We start from the raw sequence: 19,223 nt of genomic DNA, 5'->3' as shown, positions 1-19,223 counted from the left end.
GAACCCATGTCAGTCCTTTAGGATTCTATCAGTTTGGTGAAGAAGAAGGAGAGGAAGAGGAGGAAGTGGAAGGTGGGCGAGATAACTTTGAGGAAAACCCTGATTTTGAAGGCCTTCAAGTGATTGATCTAGTGGAATCCCTGTCCAATTGGGTTCATCATGTACAGCATATTCTTCCTCAGGTAGGGGCTTTTCAATTCTCAATCTACCAGCCAATCAGAAATATTTATTAATTTGTCCCTACAACGCACAAACATACAAGATGAAGGCCTTCAGACTCCAGTTAGAGAAAAATACCATTAACAAAACATGTAAAATCAGAGTATTGTGTACTTGCCAGGGTGCCAACAGTCTTCAAATAAATTTTTGTTTTCAAATGGAAAAGAAAACAAATACTTCTATGGCATACTTGACAGTGACGGGACAGATTTAGTTTTATGAATGGTCCGAGATGACTCTGGTCTGTATATGTTAATATAGATGGGTGCTTTAATTTGGGCAACGGGATTTTTTTATTTTTTACTATCTTTATAATACGTGCCATTTTTATGCCAGGAAAAGTAAAGAATTATAACAAAACCAAGCCAAAACAAACAAACCAAAAAAGCAAACAGTGTGATACAAGTTACATAGCGCCTATTGTGCCAATGCCAAGTATAGCTATATATGTGTATCTATATATGTATAGATACTTGCCAAAAGATAATGACAGGAACTGTGTATTATCAAAAACTATATGTGGGCTCCTATTTTTGGCATTAAAAAAGCTCATTTTTTCACAAATTGTTGAAGTCACTTCATGTGTGTCTAGGTATCTATACCTACATGTAATTTAATCTTCAAAGTAACCCTACAAAAGAGTATCTTTATCCTTACTTTATAGATAAAGAAATGGAGGCAGAACACCTAGCAAGTGTGACAAAGGGAATATAGCTAGTAAATTATACAGCGTGATGTGAGGCTGTACAGAATGGACCCAGTGTCCATCCTTTCAACAACTCTGCTATAGTGCCTCGTCTGCAGGAAGAAAATCTTCCTTTTACTCTGATCTAGATAAGAAATGCTCTTAGATATCTCTAGATAAGAGGAAATTGGATGATAAATCCTAACCCTCCATGCCTGGTTGTATTACCACATTTGAAAATCTGTTTTATTAATCATCATAATAGTAGCTTTGCCTCTTTTATATATATTATTACTAACCTGTCAAATGCATTATTATCGTTTTTACTAAAGCCCTCCTAATTTTAAAATATAAGTGAAACTTCCAGCTCTGTGACTTCAAAAATTTGGCAAATTTTAAAAATAAATAGTACAAACTTATGCTTAAAATATCCTAGATTGAAATAGCATTTGGTAAATGTGTGTTGAATGAATGGTTGACTAAATTTGTACACAGTGAAACCTCTCCTGATAATTGCTTTAATCAAATGAGTATTCTGTGATTTTAAGGTCCTCACTAGACTTTTAAATCCTACAGTCATGGGGCCAGCAGATGGTGTAATGGTTACATCACTGAACTCCCAGATAGTCAACCATGGTTCAAGTCCCAGACCAGTGGCTTAAAACTCATGCTGGGTGTGTGTGTTTGCATGGTAAAAATCCCTAGAAGAGAATGGAGGGGAAGGGATTGCAGCATGGCCATCTCCCCCGGGGAGGTGATTTCTCATTTTCTGTCTCTCTGGTGAACACATGCACCCTATAGCAAAAATATTTCCCCCCAAAAAAATTTTTAATAAGTAAATAAATAAATAAATAAATAAATAAATAAATAAATAAATCCTTTGGTCATTCTCAGGGTCGCTGTAATTGGTTCAACCCAGTACAAAAAAGTGAGGAAGAAGAAGAGGAAGAAAATGAAGAAAAAGAAGAAGGAAAAGGAGAAGAGCCTGATTACGTAGAACAAGAAGTTGGGCCTCCTCTTTTGACACCAATATCTGAAGATTTAGGTAATATTACATAACTATTATCACGTACAACACATAATACATTACATGGTAAATATATGATAGTTAGAAACCTCTACAAGGTAAACAGGAGCCAAGGCTTCATTCCTTTCCTCCTTCATGTGTCTTGGGATGACGAGGAATAAAATCTGTAGCTGGCCACAGTGTCATTCTCTGACAGGAACTGAAGAAATGGTGAGGGAAGAAATATAAACTGGCTGTTGCTTTTACTGGAAAGGCTGACAGTTATCTTCCGCATCAATTTCGTCTTGCATTTTGCAGGCTTACACTTACGATATAATGATAGTAAACTATCCTATGTGGTACTGATTTTTCAAAATCTACTCTTAGGACCAACAGATGACCTAATGATTATGTCACTGGACTCCCATGTAGTTGACTGCTGTTTGAATCCTGGACCCTGCAACTTAAAACTTACACTAGAGGTGTGTGCATGTGTGCCCCCAAACCCTAGAGGCGAATAGAGAAGGGATTGGTGTGGCCATCCCCCCTGGGGGGTGATTTCTCACTTTTTGTCTCTATCTCTCTGGCAAGTGCAAAAAAATAAAAAAACTACTTATTCTTGTTTCTTCCTATTCATTTTTTAACTATTTGTGTTTGTAATCCTTGATCTCTTTCAAAACAATAACTTTACCTTTAATTTGATCATCAGATATTGCTCTTTTACTACAGAAATCTCCTCTACCTTAATAAGACTTCTTACTTCCGTTACAAAAAGAGAAAAACAAATTTCAAATTTGTTTCAAAACTTTCATAAAATACCCTCCTGATTTTTTCTTTTTTAATTTGCCAGAGGTGTGCGTGGGCACACCAGAGTCAGAGAGAGAAGAAAAAGAAAGCACCCCATCTCCACTGAGCTTGGTCATACTATCACCCCTCCTCCTCCATTTCTCCATCTTGTTGGGACTTTGGGGGTGCACACACACACACCCAGCATGTTTTTCAGGCTGTGGGCCTAGGACTCAAACCACATGATCAGCTGTGTGGGATCCAGCTGTCTTTACCACCAAGCCACAGACTGGCCCATATCCCAATTTTACATTAAGTTGTTGGTGTTTTAACTCTTCTTTCTGTATCAAATATATGTATGTGTGTCTGTGTGTGTGTATGTGCATGCATGCATACATAAGGTTTATAAAAATAGTTTCTGTTATATAGTATTATATTGTCTATGTAGGAGTTAAGCTTTTGAATTTCTCTTTCGATTCCAGAGATTCAGAATATATCTCCTTGGACAACTCGGCTATCCTCCAATCTCATTCCTCAATATGCTATTGCAATCCTTCGATCCAACCTTTGGCCTGGAGCATATGCCTTTTCCAATGGCAGGTAAGTATCTGACCACTCACATCATTGTGACTATTTAAGTTCTGAAAATTATGTTAAAATGTTAAGCAACTATTATTTTACTCATCTTTGGCATATTCAATGTTTGCAGCATAAGATTTACATTTATCTGTATTACACATTACAGCATCAGATTCAGGATACAAGAGTAATTCAGACTTCTGCTTTTTCATCTTAAATATTGAATTTCTTGAGATAAAAATGGCTTTTAAGCTATGATTATTTGGGTAATTGACTTTTCATTCATGAAGGCAATTCTAAGTAGTATTTAAATTATTTAAAATATCAGGTCATATTTTTGGTCATAATAATAAAAGAATTAAAAATCTGCTTTATTTAGGCTATTACTTTAAAAAAATTATGAGTCAAGAGGATTTTAATAATCGTTTTATCCCTTACCCAGAAATACACTTCTAATTGGCTTATGCTTCCATTTCTTTCCTACTTGCCCAGTGTCAGAAACTCAGATGACTAGAGAAAGCTGAGAACTGAGCCACCAACTGTCAGAGTAGCCATTAAAGCAAGAACATGTCAAAAGCGAGAGTATAGATTTTAATTATTTATTGTGATAAGTAAGAGAAAGTGTCGACTTCCCCTGTTCCATGTTCCCATTTAATGACCTGCCAGTGGATGGGCAGGTACATTAGCACAGATGTGGGTGTCACGGATATGGAGGTCGTGGCATCATCTCACTGAAAAGAGTCCCCGAACAAAAGTCTCCAGCAATTTAATGGATCTGAGAACCAGGGGAAATGTGGAAAAGTACTGAGTACAGATAACAGTGGGAAAAGAAGGCCCCTGTAGGCCTCTGCACTGGCTCTGCACCTAGTCCGGTGTGAGAAGGGCAGTTTCTCTGTGAGTCCTGCCAGGCCAACCCTTTGTAATTAACTGCCTATGAGTTGGTCCTCAAAAATTAACATTTAGGCTTTTAAATACAAGCCTGACACCTCACTCAGGTAAGTTTGCTGGGTTAGCAGCTTTTAAAAATATAATTTTATGAAAGGTAGTAACTTTTTTTCTTCCTCTAAATACTCAAATGACGAAGGGTCAGGTGGTGGTGCAGTGGTAATGTATCTAGACCCACATAAGAAAGGTCCTGGATTTATTTCCTGGGATCTCCCTGAGCACCTCAGGTGCAACTGCACATGCCTGTGATCTGGGCAGGCTGAGACTGATGGATCCAGCATGAAGACCTTGCTGAGAGGAGGGTGATTGCTCTCTCTCTCTCTGAAGAAATAAATAACATTTTAAAAAATAATAATTGAATGATGAAAGGCCTTTACTTGTGGTTTTGGTACAGGGTAGATTTTGACAGTGCCTGGTCCTATGGTTTTATTAACCACCTTAAGCACTTTAGATCAAAATAATTACGTGTCGTTAAAAAAAAAATTGAGGGGTATTTCATTTCCAGCATTTTTTTCTTTTTTTAGAGAGAGAATTTTTCTTTTGCTATATGATGTATGTGCTTGTCAGAGAGACAGAGAGATACAGAGAAAGTGAGAAATCACCCCCTAGAGCAGATGACCACAGTAAATACCTTTCTCAGTCTTCTCTTAGAATTTTGGGCATGCACACACACACACTTCTAGGACTTGAACTACAGTCAGCTATATGGTACTCCAGTGCCTTAACCACTATGCCACCTGCTGGCCCCTCACTTCTAGCATTTTAAATGTATTATTTTTTAAATTATAGGACCATGAAAACCTAAGTATTTTATCATTATAGAATGGTCCATTTTTATGATGGAAGATTTTTACAATGATCATTTGCTTTTTTGTTTTATTTCTACTTACAGAAAATTTGAAAATATCTACATAGGCTGGGGTCATAAATACAGCCTAGACAATTACACACCCCCAGTTCCACCAGCAGTTTATCAAGAATACCCTAGTGGACCAGAAATTACGGAAATAGATGACCCCAGTGTGGAAGAGGAGCGAGCTTTCAGGGCTGCACAAGAAGCTGTTGTACTTGCAGCTGAGAATGAAGAAACTGAGGAAGATGAAGATGAGGAAGATGATTATGACTAATAAAATAAGCCCTGCTTATGTGGCACTGATACACATATACTCCTTATGTGGGACTGAATATACGTGTGTGTGTGTGTGTGTATACTATATATATATATATATATATATATATATATATATATATAATATATACATGTACACACACATGTAAGTTGGAAACTATTCATGTACAAAATGTCATTCATTGAAAATATCAAACTTGGAATTTCATGTGTAGAGCTATTAATGTATTTATAGAAAGATGCTCAATGGTGGGCTGGTCCTATAACCCACTGGTAAAGGAAACCAGATCCCACATGGATGACTACTGTTCAAATCCCAGACCTGGTGCCTGAAAAACATGCCAACACACCAAAGACATGTGGATGTGTGCCTAAAATTCCAACAGAAGGGAGAAATGGAGAAGAGGTTATGGTGTGACCATGCTCCTATTGGAGGTGCTTTCCTGCTTTCTCCCTCCCGTTCCCTCCAGCAGATGATGAGCTCTCTGGCAATAAAAAAATAAACAAAAATAAAAAGTTCTGGATTTTCCAGAGTGAGCACATCACTGTGCTGATGACTATGACTAATGGAACATGTGCTGATGTATTCTTGCTTTAAAAAGGTCTCAGGTTTAACTTATAATATAGCAAGCATTGAAAGGTATAACCAACAAGAGCTTATTAGAAATGTCAGTATATTTTTAGCCTCAAATACAAAACCCAAAAATATTGATATTCACTGAACTAGAGTATGTATACTTAACCATTCTAAGAACTAAACTGGGCAAGTATTCTTAAGTCTTTATAATTGCCTTCAGTGAAGCCGGTGATATTGTATAGAGATACTGTGTAGGTGTTTAATATTCATTTTTTTCCAGTGGGGAGAATGTTCATAATCTTGCTGAAAGACTGCAGGAACACTCAAATTTTTAATGTATTTGTTACTTTTCAAAAAACTCTTTTTGAGTTTTCATTCTGTAGAAATTGACTTGAACTGACAGGCAAAATGATCTTCACAGATATGATTAGTTTGGATATCCAGACTTCCGAATTGTATTTTCTACATCTGCTTCTCTAAAATATTATTTTCATTCACTAAAAAAGGATTTTTAAGCTAAGAATGGAAACTAAGGCCTGTTCCTGAAATTATAGATCTTTCATTGAAGAGAGGAATATGAAAAGATGAAAGGAAAATTAGAATAGATTGTAAGTTAGCAAGTGTGGTGATATAAACATTACAGAGGACCATAAAACAATGCTTTATCAAATCCTGTAGTAAAGAACCATTTTTTTTTCTAAAAAAAGACTCCAATACATTGCCTTTTATGAAATAAAATGCCGTAATTCTCAATTTTTGTACTTACCTTGTCACAGACCAGTAATCTGTGGATAGATCTGCATTGATCTATACTTGAGTAATACTGTTGCTAAGTATTTGGAAGATGCACTTAATCCAGACTTGAGCAGGTCAGGGAGCTGTTCTAAAAGCCACCAGGTGAAGTGCTATTCGGGAAGGGTTCTAAGGAATACCTACTGCATTTGGCAAAGGCCTTTTTGCTGGAAGGAGTAAAACTTTGAAATGAGTGGTACGAGATGAGCCTAAGGAAGAGTCTGGATTTTATCCATAAGCAATAAAGAGGTTAAACCAGAAAGTCACACAGACACATTTTAGAATATATTTTATTTTAGATTAATTTAATTTTGTTATTATCATTTTTAATTTGACCAGAGAGGAAAAAAAGAGAGAAAGCGAACTGTCAGGTCCAGGACTCAGAGTCAGCCATATGGGAGTACAACACCTTAACCACCATGTCACCTGCCTGCCCCAGAATAGATTTTATTATACAATGGTCTGTCTTCATGTGGAAGATGGATGACAGAGAATCAAGACTTGAGAAAGGAAGATCAGTTAGGTTATCATGTTACATGGTAAGAGATAATCACGGTATGAGAACAGGTTAACTGCATAAGGATATAAAGTGGAAAACTGGTTAGTATAAGGGACAGAATTATTCTGGAAACTATCCAGAATCTTCCAGTTGGCGTACTATTTTGTTTTTTAAGTGCAACTCTGTCTATTGGAGTATCTAAAATGCATAAAACTTCAAATAAGTTCTTGTTGATCTTCTCATGGTATAGTAGACATTTGCTTGTTTTTTTTTTTTTTCGTTAATATTCATTTTATCATCTACCCTGATTTCGTTTTGAAGAATTGTCTTTGTTACATTAGTCTCATACCAATCAGATATGCACACTCTGGAATCTGGATTGTGGGTAGAAACATTTGACTGTGCTTCCTAACAAGATCATTCCTGCCATAAAATGATAAAATGGACCAGTGTAGGCTCGGAGTTGCTTTAGCCTAGTAATCTCAAGCTACCCATGGACTCTGTGAGCTTCTGAAAAATCTTGCAATGAATTCCCTTCTGCTTATGTTAACTTAAGTAAGGATTCTTGCTTGCAACTAATCTGAGTGTCTTTCCTATGAGACACATTCAAGACAAGATTGTAGTTGTATAGTTAGTGTAAATATTTAACAAAAGAAAATCCTTGTTTTTAGAACATGTCTTTTAAATATTAAGGTTCTTTCTAAGCAGTGAGGGAATTATTTTGCATATATTCTCTATAAGAAGACAGTACAACTGTTAAGATTTTGTACATAATCTACATTCATACCCTGCATTAGGATATTCTTCTTATGTAAATGACTAACTTCTCAGAGCTTCAGAGGAAGTTCTGAGCTTCCTCATGGGATAATATTAACAGTACTCTTCTCACATAACTATTTTAAAGGTTAATTAATTAACACATGTAAAATACTAAGAGAACTGAACACAAATAAGGACCCGATATGTATTAGCTTATTGCTATACTGTAAAATTGATTTCTGAAATATGGCAAGAGCTCTTTGAGTCTGCATGAGCAATGGGTATCTCTCAGGACAACTAGCACAAGTGCTGCTAGACCAGGGGTGAGAGAAAGCCCTACCACAAGCAGAAGTATGAGCTGGGATGTCCTACTATCAACACTATCGTCGCCCCGGTGCACATAATCAGTGTGCCCAGAGGTAACAAGATACTGGCCCCTGAGGCTGCACAAAGGAGCTTTTTCTGAGGCTCAAAGTGTTGTACACCCAAAACGAGAATCACAGATGTTATCTACAATGCATCCGATAATGAGGAGGTGTGCACCAAGACCCTGGAGAAGAAATGCACCATGCTATTGACAGCACACCCTGCAGACAGTGGTATGAGTATTGCTATACACATGCCCTAGTGCAGCAAGGAGGCCAAGCTGACTCCAGAGGAGGAAGAGATTTTAAACAGAAAGTAATCACAGAAAATTCAGAAGAAATATGATAAAAGGAAAAAGAATGCCAAATCAGCATTAGAGGAGCAGTTCCAGCAGGGCAAGCTTCTTGTGTGCACGGCATCCAGACTGGTCAGTGCGCCGACCAGATTTATGTGTGTTAGAGAGCAAGAGGCTGGAGCTTTATCTGAGGAAAATCAAGGCCCAGAAAGGCAAATACATCTTCCTGTTTTAGCCCATGTAATAAAGGTGTTTACTGTTAATAAATATATTGCGGATAAGGAAAGAGAAATGAAGCCCACAATGAAAATAAGATATTTTATTGAAAGAACTGCTAAACAATGAAGTACTAAATTTTAATTTAATATATGCATTTTTGAAATTAAGTTATATGTTGGGCATTAGAGAATTCACAGATTCATAAGTTCTATTAAAGAGCTCAATTTGAAGAAGTATAGTCCCACAATCACTGAAATTCTTAATTCTTCAAGGAATCTTCTCAGCTGTAAACACTTGAGAAGCTTGTTTCCTGGCCTTAAAAAAATTTTTAAAATTATTAGTTGTAACCAAGAAATAAATTGACTAGAATATGTATTAATTATCATTCTAATATAAAAAATAAAACCTGAAATTATTTTTCAACGTAATAAAAATTGCTAAAGGAAAATTACCTCATACTTATAAAATTAAACATTTTTAGAGCCAAGTTATGAAAAAAACTAAAGGGAATTCGAGATGAAGATAATACAGTAAAATAAAAAAAAAGTCACCTTTTTAGGGAATAAATAGTAAAAACGAAAAAATGTTGGCTCGAAATCAGAAAGACACAGATAAAAACAGAGGGAAGAACTAGGAGATAGGGGTAAAGCAGAGGACCTCCATCGTTATGAACTTAAAAATGTCACAGCAAGGGGCCAGCAGGCAGAGTAGTGGTTAAGGTGCTGGACTCTCACGGGGCCGACCGCAGTTCAAGTCCCAGACCTGGCGGCTTATAACATGCCAGGCACATGTGATTGAATGCCCAATATCCTGAAAGGAAACTGGAGAAGGGATTGCGGCTTGGCCATCCCCTCAAGAGGATGATTTCTCATTTTCTCTCTCTCTGTCTCTCTCCTTGAGCACACACACTCTGTGGGAAAAACAAAACAAAACAAAATAGAGCAAGATGACTATTATATAAATATATATTTTTCATTCAACTGAATTGCTTTAGGAGATATTTACTAAAATAAATCCCTTCACCTAAATAAGTGCTCCAACATCTAGAACAAGGTCTGAAATGAGTAAATACTCAAAATATATCTGTGGTAGAAATGTAACTGGAAGACAGTTGCTATAAAAAAACAAAAAAAAACCCAAAAAACCAAAAAAAACCTCTCTTTCAAAGCCAATCACTGTCTTTGAATAATAGTTGCATGATTATCAAAACATCAGCAGTAACTGGTAAGAACAAATATGAAAAGCAAAATATAAAATGCAGCTGAAATCTATACTTTGGGATATTATAGTTAAAAAGTTGTAAGGCCAGCCCCATAATGCAGTGGTTAAACCCTATTCATAGAATGCTGTATTCCACATGGTCAACCCCAGTTCAAATCCCATCCGTGGTGGCTTGATTCTAGGCCTGTGTGTGTGTATGTGTGTGCATGCTCAAAATCCTGTTGGGATGGGGAAATAGAGTAAAAAGTATTGCAGCATAACTATATCCCATGGAGGTGGGGCGTTTTCTCCCTCTTACTCTGGCAAGCACATGTACTCTCTGACAATAATTTTTAAAAAAAAATTAAGGCTTTAAGTTATTGATGAAAAGAAAATAGATTTTTTTAAAGCTGTAGATTTCCATTTGATAAACTGCAGATTAATCGATGTTATCAATTTTACTTAATTCCCACAGTAAAGCACTGCTACAAAGTCCAGAATGACTATGACATAGAAGGTAAAATAAATTTTTAAATAAAACTGAAAAAAGAGAAACTGTTGAGGGCAATATGCAAAAACAGTAGGTCATGTTAAAGTGGTAAGCTTAAATGTTTTTCATTCCTGAAATGTAGTAATTTTTTCCATAGTAAATGTGAGATGGTTCAAATAAGGGGACTTCAAAAAGTTTGAGGAAAAATGGGATATAAGTACATGTTTATTATGGTGCAAAAAAGAGTTTGAAATCCCTGCACAGTTTTTCATAATACATCTTTTCTATAAAGTTTCTGAAACTCATAAAGAAGCTTAGCAAGCATGAAACCAGGAGGCTTTGCATCCTTACCAAAAAAGTCAATATTGGGCAAGTCTCTAGATGTAAGGTGCCTATGTTTAAATCTTTACTCTGCTGCTTAGTAGCTGTGTAACATTAAAAATAGAATGATTTCTTTGGATCATCATTATCTGGAAAGTGGGCATAGTAACAGGATATAACCTTAAAGAGCTGTTATGTGAATTAAATAAGTTAATATATGGAAAAGTGTTTAGGAAAGCACCTAGCACAGAATAAGCATTATACATCTATTATTTCTATTATAATTATAATCACATTATACTTGACATAATTCCTCTCTACCTGGAAATATTGAACATTGTTAGCCAAGTTATGACTCTTACAGTTAAAGACACAGCTTCTGTCCATGACTCAAAAAAAAAAAAAGGAACATCATCAAATGCAGTGTGGGAAGTAGGTTTTTAGTATTCCAGTGACTCAGTCAGTTTCAGAAAGACAATAGCTAACTGAAATGTTAAGCTAGACTCATGATGGCATCTAACCGTATAACAAAATGGTATCCAATTACTCTCAAAAGATCTCTGCACACCGGTACGCAAACATTTGGTATTTTAAAACACAGTCATGTGCTGTATAATGATGTTTCAGTCAGCAATGGGCCACACATACAATGGTGGTCCCAAAAGATTATAATGGAACTGAAAAACTTGTCTCCTAGTGACATCTCAGCCATGTTAATACAACGTATTACTCATGTTTGTCGTGATGCTCATGTAAAAAAAAAAACCTATGGCATTGCCAGTCATCTAAAAGCATTGCACATGCAATCACATATAGTACATAATATTTGGGAATGTTAACAAATGATTATGTATTGGTTTATGTATATTATACTTTTTGTTTCTGTATTCATGATAGAGCACCTGCAAGTTAGAGAAATAGAGATGAGCACCCTCCACAGGGTCGGGTCTCTCTGTGCACTCCTCCTCCTCCAGTCTACTGGATCTTAGGTACTCACAGCCATGTCTGGTATATTTCAGAATGAACAGGCTGGGGATTCGAACTGCAGTTGCCATATAGGATCCTGAGGCTATTGTATACTCTTAAAGGTATTGTTCCTTTAGAGTATACTCCTTACACCAAAAATAAAACAAACAAACAAGAAAGAAACCCAGTTTCTGTAAAACAGTATGCCATGTTCATGCCAGTAGCAGCCTCATGTGTTTCATGTTTGCCTGTCTCTTGATTGAGTCATTTTTGGCTTCTGTTTAATTTAATTTCCTTTGATTTTGTTTAGCGTAGCCCAGAGTATAAACATTTCACTGCTAATATTCGCAGTAAGAGGCCACATTGAGTGAATAACTTAGTCACTCATTTTACAAGTGAGGTTCATATGACATCATCGCCTAAAGACTCATTTCGTAGCATGATTCCCATCATTAAGTGATACGTGACTGTAATTTAAATAAACCCTTAAATTAATCTGGCCAAATTAATAACAGAGTGACAAAAATGAATGTAATTTTGGCATTTAAGTTATTGCAAAGACATCTTTTAATGTATTATAATTAACCTGAAGAATTTCTTAAACAATCCTTGACTTTATTTACTAACTTATAGGACTGAACAGATGACCCTAATTCCATCTTTCACAGCAAACAATTTTACTACTTGCCCTCATGATCTTGTTATTTTGCATAGTTATTTCTTTCTAGTCTTCTATTCTTCTCTTTAGAGGAAAATAAATCAATGTGAAATACTCAAATAAGGGCATTTTTTTTCTTTAGTTATGGGAGCCAGTGCATTTTCTAGACTTGATATGCTATTACATGTTTTCTGTTCATACTAAGAGGAAGTTTTTCAATTCCTAGAAATTTTCCTATAATAAACCACACATAACAGCAAGAGATAAAGACAAGTGGCAACTCTAATGAAGTTAAATTCTACAACTGTATATAAAATAGAGCCTCAGGAATCACAAGAGTCACATTTTAATAAATAATAATTATAAGATCATTATAGATTAGGTCTCTTTGGATTAAATCATGTTTTCTCAACAAATGTTGTCATTATTAATTACTGACCTGACACCAAAAATTAAATATTACAAAATTAAACATTTTGGGGCTGGCCCTCTTAGCAAATCAGTTAAGTACTATGCAGAGGTCGGATCCCACATGGCTCACTAGGGTTCAAGTTCTGGCCCTGGAGGCTTAAAAAAATATGCTGGTCATATATATGGGTGCCCAGAATTCTAATGGGATGGAGAATAGAAGGAAAAAGGATTGGGGCATGACCAGGTCCCACCTTGAGAGGTGCTTTCTCTCTCTGCCTCTGTGTCTTTCTATCTCTAGCATTTAAAAAACAAACAAACAACAATGAAACATTCTTATAAAACTTTAAGGTAATTAAAAGTCAGTAAGTATCATTTCAAATTTAAAGATACCCATTTCAGAAATTAACTGACATAAAAACAAGTGTCTTTACCAACTTAATGAAAGGGTATTAGGAGATACAAAGAGATAATACAGATTTTAACTAAACATTTTAAGCTTTAAGTTCAACCTAATCAAGTTTCACACAAGTAGATACTTACAATTTTTTCCTCTGGAGAAAGAATACCTTCTATTGCCACTATCTGGTATTGCTTATGTTTTAAATTTCCCGCAGATTTCCGAAGCTGCTTGAGACTGCTAGCCTCTATTTCTGGTTTTAACAATTTCTGCATTTCTTGAGAAGGACATCCAGGATCAAATATCAGTAAACATAAAGTTCTATTTTTTCTCTCTTCAATTCCAACAACTGTTCGACTATGACCTACCAAAAAGATAAAATATCTTTTATCTTTCTATAGCTATACACATACACAGATATTACTATAAATTTTCTTCTTTGTATTCATTGTGAGCATATATGTATCTTTACAATATAGAGTCAGTGTTTCTGACATATATCTTCCTGAGCTCTCTCCTAAGGCATAAGAGTTTAGTTCTACTTCCTAACCTCCTAACCTTCAGGGGTTTTTTGGTTCAATTTTCTTTTTTGGGGGACAGATTTTTTCTATAGGGCGCATGCACTCGCCACAAAGAGAGAGACAGAGAGAAAGCAAGCAAGAAATCACCCTCCCCCCCACGGGGGTGATGGCTACGCCACAATCCCTCCTCCCCCATTCTCTTCTCGGGATCTTGGGCACGCATGTACATGCGCCTGGCATGAGTTTAAGCCACTGGGTTTGGGACTCAAACCGACGTCGACTATATGGGAGTCCAGCAACATAGCCATTACACCAACTGCTGGTCCCTAATTTTCATTTTCTAAAGGTGTCGTTAAAAAAATTCTGCTTCAGAACAGCAGCTTCTAGTGTCACACATTTTACTTTTCCCTTTCTCAATCCCTTCATTCCTCTTATTCAAAATTATTTCAAATAAAAGGAGTTGAAATTTACATATCCTAGAACAGAAACATTCATGATTCTAAAAAGTAAAGAGAAATGAAATCAATCGGGAGGGCTAAATGTATTACAATCTATATTCCTAAACAATGAATTCCTAACACTCACTTCTCTAATCCTATCAAACCAAACCATCTATTAAGTAAAATTCATCAAGCATATACGCCTGCTTTCATGGAGCTTAGATTCTAATAAGTAAACACTCTAAAAACATAAGAAAAAGAAATGTCAGTGGTGGGAAGTTGAGATTACAAATCGTACTTTTAAATAAGTTGAAGTCAGGGAAGGATTGGCTTAACTGACAGAATAAAAACAAGGGTAAAGACCTGAAGAAGGCAAGTGATAAGCCATGATGGAAGAGTGAATCAGACAAAGAAAAAGCAAATGTAAAAGGCCCTTGAATTACCCAAGAATACACTATAATGACAAAGTAGCTCTGAAAATCATAAAAACTACTGTCACAATCCTAACCACCCTCCTCCCGAGGAGGTACATTTAGTACAGTACCTTAACCTGTACTAAAGCAATAGAAAACTTGCTATCTTACAGATAACATTATTATCTGTGAGTTATCCTAACCTTGATGCTGAAGATAGATAGGAGGTTTAGATGTACACACTACTTTTGGACTTCCTTCCCTCTCTGAAGAGTAATAGTTCAATATCCATTCGAATAAGCGAGGGTGTGTACCCAAAGGACCAGTTGACTTGTGAAAATCAACAATACGGCACCTATAAAAAATGGATAAAATTATTTATTTTGAGACTGTTTTAAAAAATATTTTCATCAACAGAGTTATCAAGTACAAATTATTCTTAGTTTAGAACAAATTTAACCTAGCTATTATTTCCCAATGAAGGAAGAAATAAAAATTAAAATTCAACTTGAAACTTGTCCTTTTCTGTGAAGGAAATAATCATTTAAAGTAACAATCCATAGGACCAGCAGAGAGCATAATGGCTATGTCGCTGGGCTCCCACATAGTCAACCACAGTTCGAATCCCAGATGCGGCAGCTTAAACTTCACACCAGGCATGTATGTGTGCATGCCCAAGGCCCCAAAAGGAGAAAGGATTGAGATGTGGCCATCCACCTGGGGGGTGATGTCTCACTTTCTGTCTCTCTGTCTCTGTCTGACAAGCACACGTGCCTTATAGCAAAAATCTCTCTTAAAAAAAAATTCATAATAAGGTTGATGACTGATCTAAAGGTTATATTTTCTGATATATAAAATCACCATGAACTATAAATGATGACCAGTGTGTTTTCTTTTTTTAAAGACAGGGCCTCAGTATGTTGGGTTCCTCCTTTAGCCCCTAAGTAGGTAGGACTATAGCACAGATCACCAACTCTGGTGTTGATAATGTTGTCTGTCTTGGTTACAAACTCCTGATCTTCCTGCCTCAGCCTGCCGAGGAGCGGGGATCACAGGTACACGCCACTGTGCTGGCTTTTAGAGTGGTCCAGAATTGAATCCAGACCTCCCATGTGACCTCAGATTGCTGAGAAGCAGCATCGGTCAGCACCTGCTACAGCAGTAAGGTCCATAGATTTCTGAGTCATATATATAATTTGAGAAACAGTTTTTATTTTAGTTTCTAATCCTGATGACCAATTTGAAGGTAACTTCTCATTTTAATTTCTCAAAAGTCCATTATATATGTAAAAAATATCCTAAATATATTTCCTGTCAATTCTCAAGAATTCCAAAAACAGACAAGAATACAAGATCATATAAAAAAAAAAAATGTGTGAGTAACCGCATCTAAATTTGTCTCCTATATAGATAGCACTATATCATGATGCCATTCTTTCTTGAAGAGGAAGTCACCCTTGAATAAAAAATAATTTTTTAACCAGAAGCCCTATTTTGAAAAGGTCAAGTATAGCCAAAACCATTTGATGGCTTTATTATCATTTTAGACGGCAGTACAAATATCCCATCATTATCTTTCCTGGCAATAAAAACTCTAAAATACCAAAATGTAATAGTTGTTAACCTCAGCCTCAACAAACTTAATGCTAAAAACTTGTAACTGATTACTAAGTTTAAAGTCTAAGTGCTTAAGTAAAATTATGGGTAAATTATATATAAGAACAGTGTTTTGGGGTTAGCATTTTTTTTTAAGGTCTTTGCCACTGGGCATGTGCATGATCCAGAGACAGACAGAGAGGTAAGGCAAAAAATGACCCCCTGGGAAATGGTCATGCCGCAATCTCTTATCCTCCATTCTCCTCTTGAGGCTTTGGGCATTGGGTTAGCATTTGTATGTTTAGATTTAAAATATTGAATAGTACCCTACAGAGTATAACTGATATACTGAGCAAAAGAAAGACATTCAAATAACTAGTAAAAAAATTAAAAGTTTATTAGTAAAAAATGTTTTATTAAATTATTTAAGGCACCAGGAAAGAAACTGTATACAATGACGCATTTTAGGAGGACATTTTCCTTCCCCTGAGGATTACTTAAGGTGGGGCCAGCACATGGCATTAATAGTTACATCGCTGGGCTCCCATGTGGTTGACTGTGATTCGAGTCCCACACCTCATGGCTTAAAAGTCATGCTAGGGGTGTGTGCAGGTATGCCCAAAATCCCAAAAGGAAAATGGAGGAGAAGGGATTATGGCATGGCCATCGCCACAGGTGGAGATGTCTCTTTCTGTCTCTTTCTGTCTCTCCAGCAAGCATACAGTCCTATAGCAAAAAATCTCTCAAAATAAATAAATAAATAAATAAATAATAACTTAAGAGGATGATACATAATCTTAAGGTATAAACAGATTGGCATAAAGAAAAAAGGCAGTAATAAATTTACTGGGCATTAAAATAGTCCTTTAAATTTTCATAATTGAAGAAAGTTACTATGTATACAACATTAGTTTTTCTATTTAAAATATAAGAAATACTTTTACCTCTCAGTCTAATCAATTAGTGCAATAAAAATGATGTGAAAACACTGGTTAAATTACTTAGAAACAAACCTAAAAGGAAACATGAAACTATAAAACTTAAGGTAGGAGCTAGCAGATGGTGTGATGATTAAGGTGCTGGACTCAACAGCTTGAACATCATATGTGCATGCCCAAAATCCCGAAAGAATGGAGGAAAATGGATTGCAGCATGGCCATTCCTCATGGAGGGATGATTTCTTATTTTCCCTCTCTCTGTCTCTGTCTCTCTCTGATGAGCACACACATCCAAAAAACCTTAAAAAAACAAACAAAAAAAGTAAATTTTCCACTGAGGATGATAAAAATCTCTCTATCCCCATTCCCTTTTAAAAGCCCAACACGCTAATACTGAAAGAAAACTGATCTAACAAAGATGAAGTAGGGACAGACAGGAAAATGCTGCATAGTTCTAGAAAATGAAAAGCAGAATAGAGGACTTACAAAAGTGAATGAAAGAAAAGAGACAATATGCCTCAAAAATCACAGAGAGGCTAAAAGCTTAGAGGCATGAGGTACTAAAGAGAACACTAGTGGGGCTGAAAACATGAGCTTATTGAAAGTTTGCTTTGAAGATATATCACCTGCTTCAACTGCCCTCTCTGCCAATGAAGAGCTCTAGGCAGAGAGTGGAAAACTTTTTTCCTGAGTGGTTTCCAAAAACAAAAAAGTCTCTCTATGGGGAACCTGAGAGTTCCCCAACCAGAGAGCAAGCTTCCACCTATGGCTTAAAGTCTGCTACTCTGCAAGTTTCATATAGTTCCACAGTGCTGTGAATTGCTTTTAATGCCTCACTCTTCACTCTTCGAATGGACTACTAAGGCTTTTTGAAAGTTAGAAGAAAGCCTTCAAAGTGGAAAAGACTAAAATAGACTAGAAATAAACTAACACAAAAAACAGAAAAGTGAGAGTAATAGAAAGAAAATACTGGGAAAAAATGTTGTGACCATAAAAGCACATAATGATATAAAATTATCCCTTAAAATTAAAAATATTGTTACCAAAATAAAAGCTTCAATTGAATAGGTGGGAGATAAAGTTGAGTAAATCTAAAAAGTAAAACAAGGACCAGCTGGTGACAAGGTTATGGCAGCTGGATCCCACATGGCTGATGGCACATTTGCGTCCTGGCAGCTTGAAAAACATGGCAGGCACATGTGTGTGCATGCCCAAAATCCCAAGAGGAGAATGGAGGAGAAGGGATGTTTCATGACCATCCCTTCTCGGGGCTGATTTCTCACTTCTGCTCTTGGTCTCTGTCTCTTCTCCAGCAAGCACACATGCCCTATAACAGATTTAAAAAAAAAAAAAAAAAGTAAAATGAAAAGCAAAGATAAAACATAAGAGACATGACAAACCTAGAAAATCAAAGATTTTAATAAGTAACTAATGAAAAGTTCTAGAAAAAAAGTGATCATAATTATCAAATAATAACAGTTAATCTGAATTCTTGCTATGTGCCTGTCATTATTCTAAGCACCTTATCATCTCATTTAATTATCTCTACAACTTTATAAAGTAGCTACTCTTTATGTATCTTCATCAGTAGTGGTATGTCACACTATAGACAAGTCATTCAGCTAATAAGTAGGAAAGCCAGAATCAAACATAGGCAGTTTAATTCTAACATCCAAGCTCTTAACCATCACAGTACCTGACATCTTACAACACTCATTCTCAGACTCAAAGAGACAAAGAAATGCCTGAAACAATGAGTCAAAATCCCAAGTCAACTAGCGACATGGTTGTTAAGGTGGCTGGATCCCACATGGCCAACTGTGCAAATCGAGTCTTGGACCTCGGCGGCTCAAAAAACATGGTAGATGCATGTGAGTATGTGCCCAAAATCTTCACGAGAGAAATGGAGAAGGGGCTGTGTCATGACCACCCCTCATGGGAAGTGCTTTCTCACTCCCCCTCATCTCTCTCCGGGGAGTTCACATGCCTGTAATCTTAAAAAAAAAAAAAAAAAAA

General features: G+C 36.2%; 2 protein-coding genes across 4 annotated transcripts in view; one reads left to right on the top strand and one right to left on the bottom strand.

Annotated features, from left to right (window-relative positions):
• RSPH4A (radial spoke head component 4A) overlaps positions 1-5,382 on the top strand; it is a 12,974-nt gene extending 7,592 nt beyond the window's left edge. The window contains exons 3-6 of one of the 2 annotated variants that reach the window (XM_006157879.3): positions 1-182; positions 1,799-1,949; positions 3,179-3,296; positions 5,113-5,382. The exon at positions 1-182 is cut by the window's left edge and continues 589 nt beyond it. In XM_006157879.3, the coding sequence (XP_006157941.1) occupies positions 1-182; positions 1,799-1,949; positions 3,179-3,296; positions 5,113-5,347 (686 nt within the window). In that variant the 3' untranslated portion in view covers positions 5,348-5,382. The remainder of the gene's footprint in view (positions 183-1,798; positions 1,950-3,178; positions 3,297-5,112) is intronic. The other variant, XM_006157880.3, reaches the window with a different exon arrangement.
• A 3,559-nt stretch (positions 5,383-8,941) lies between these two features.
• Positions 8,942-19,223, bottom strand: part of ZUP1 (zinc finger containing ubiquitin peptidase 1) — a 27,908-nt gene continuing 17,626 nt past the window's right edge. For both annotated transcript variants that reach the window (XM_006157877.3, XM_006157878.3), the window contains exons 8-10: positions 14,877-15,028; positions 13,443-13,663; positions 8,942-9,171 (exon numbers count right to left, since the gene is read on the bottom strand). In XM_006157877.3, coding sequence (XP_006157939.1) covers positions 9,124-9,171; positions 13,443-13,663; positions 14,877-15,028 — 421 coding nt within the window. In that variant the 3' untranslated portion in view covers positions 8,942-9,123. The remainder of the gene's footprint in view (positions 9,172-13,442; positions 13,664-14,876; positions 15,029-19,223) is intronic.

The sequence above is a fragment of the Tupaia chinensis genome, unplaced genomic scaffold (assembly GCF_000334495.1).
Source record: "Tupaia chinensis unplaced genomic scaffold, TupChi_1.0 Scaffold000563_1, whole genome shotgun sequence".
Taxonomy (NCBI): Eukaryota; Metazoa; Chordata; class Mammalia; order Scandentia; family Tupaiidae; genus Tupaia; species Tupaia belangeri.
Note: the sequence above shows the minus strand (reverse complement) of the source record. Positions and strands in the feature narration are given on the sequence as shown.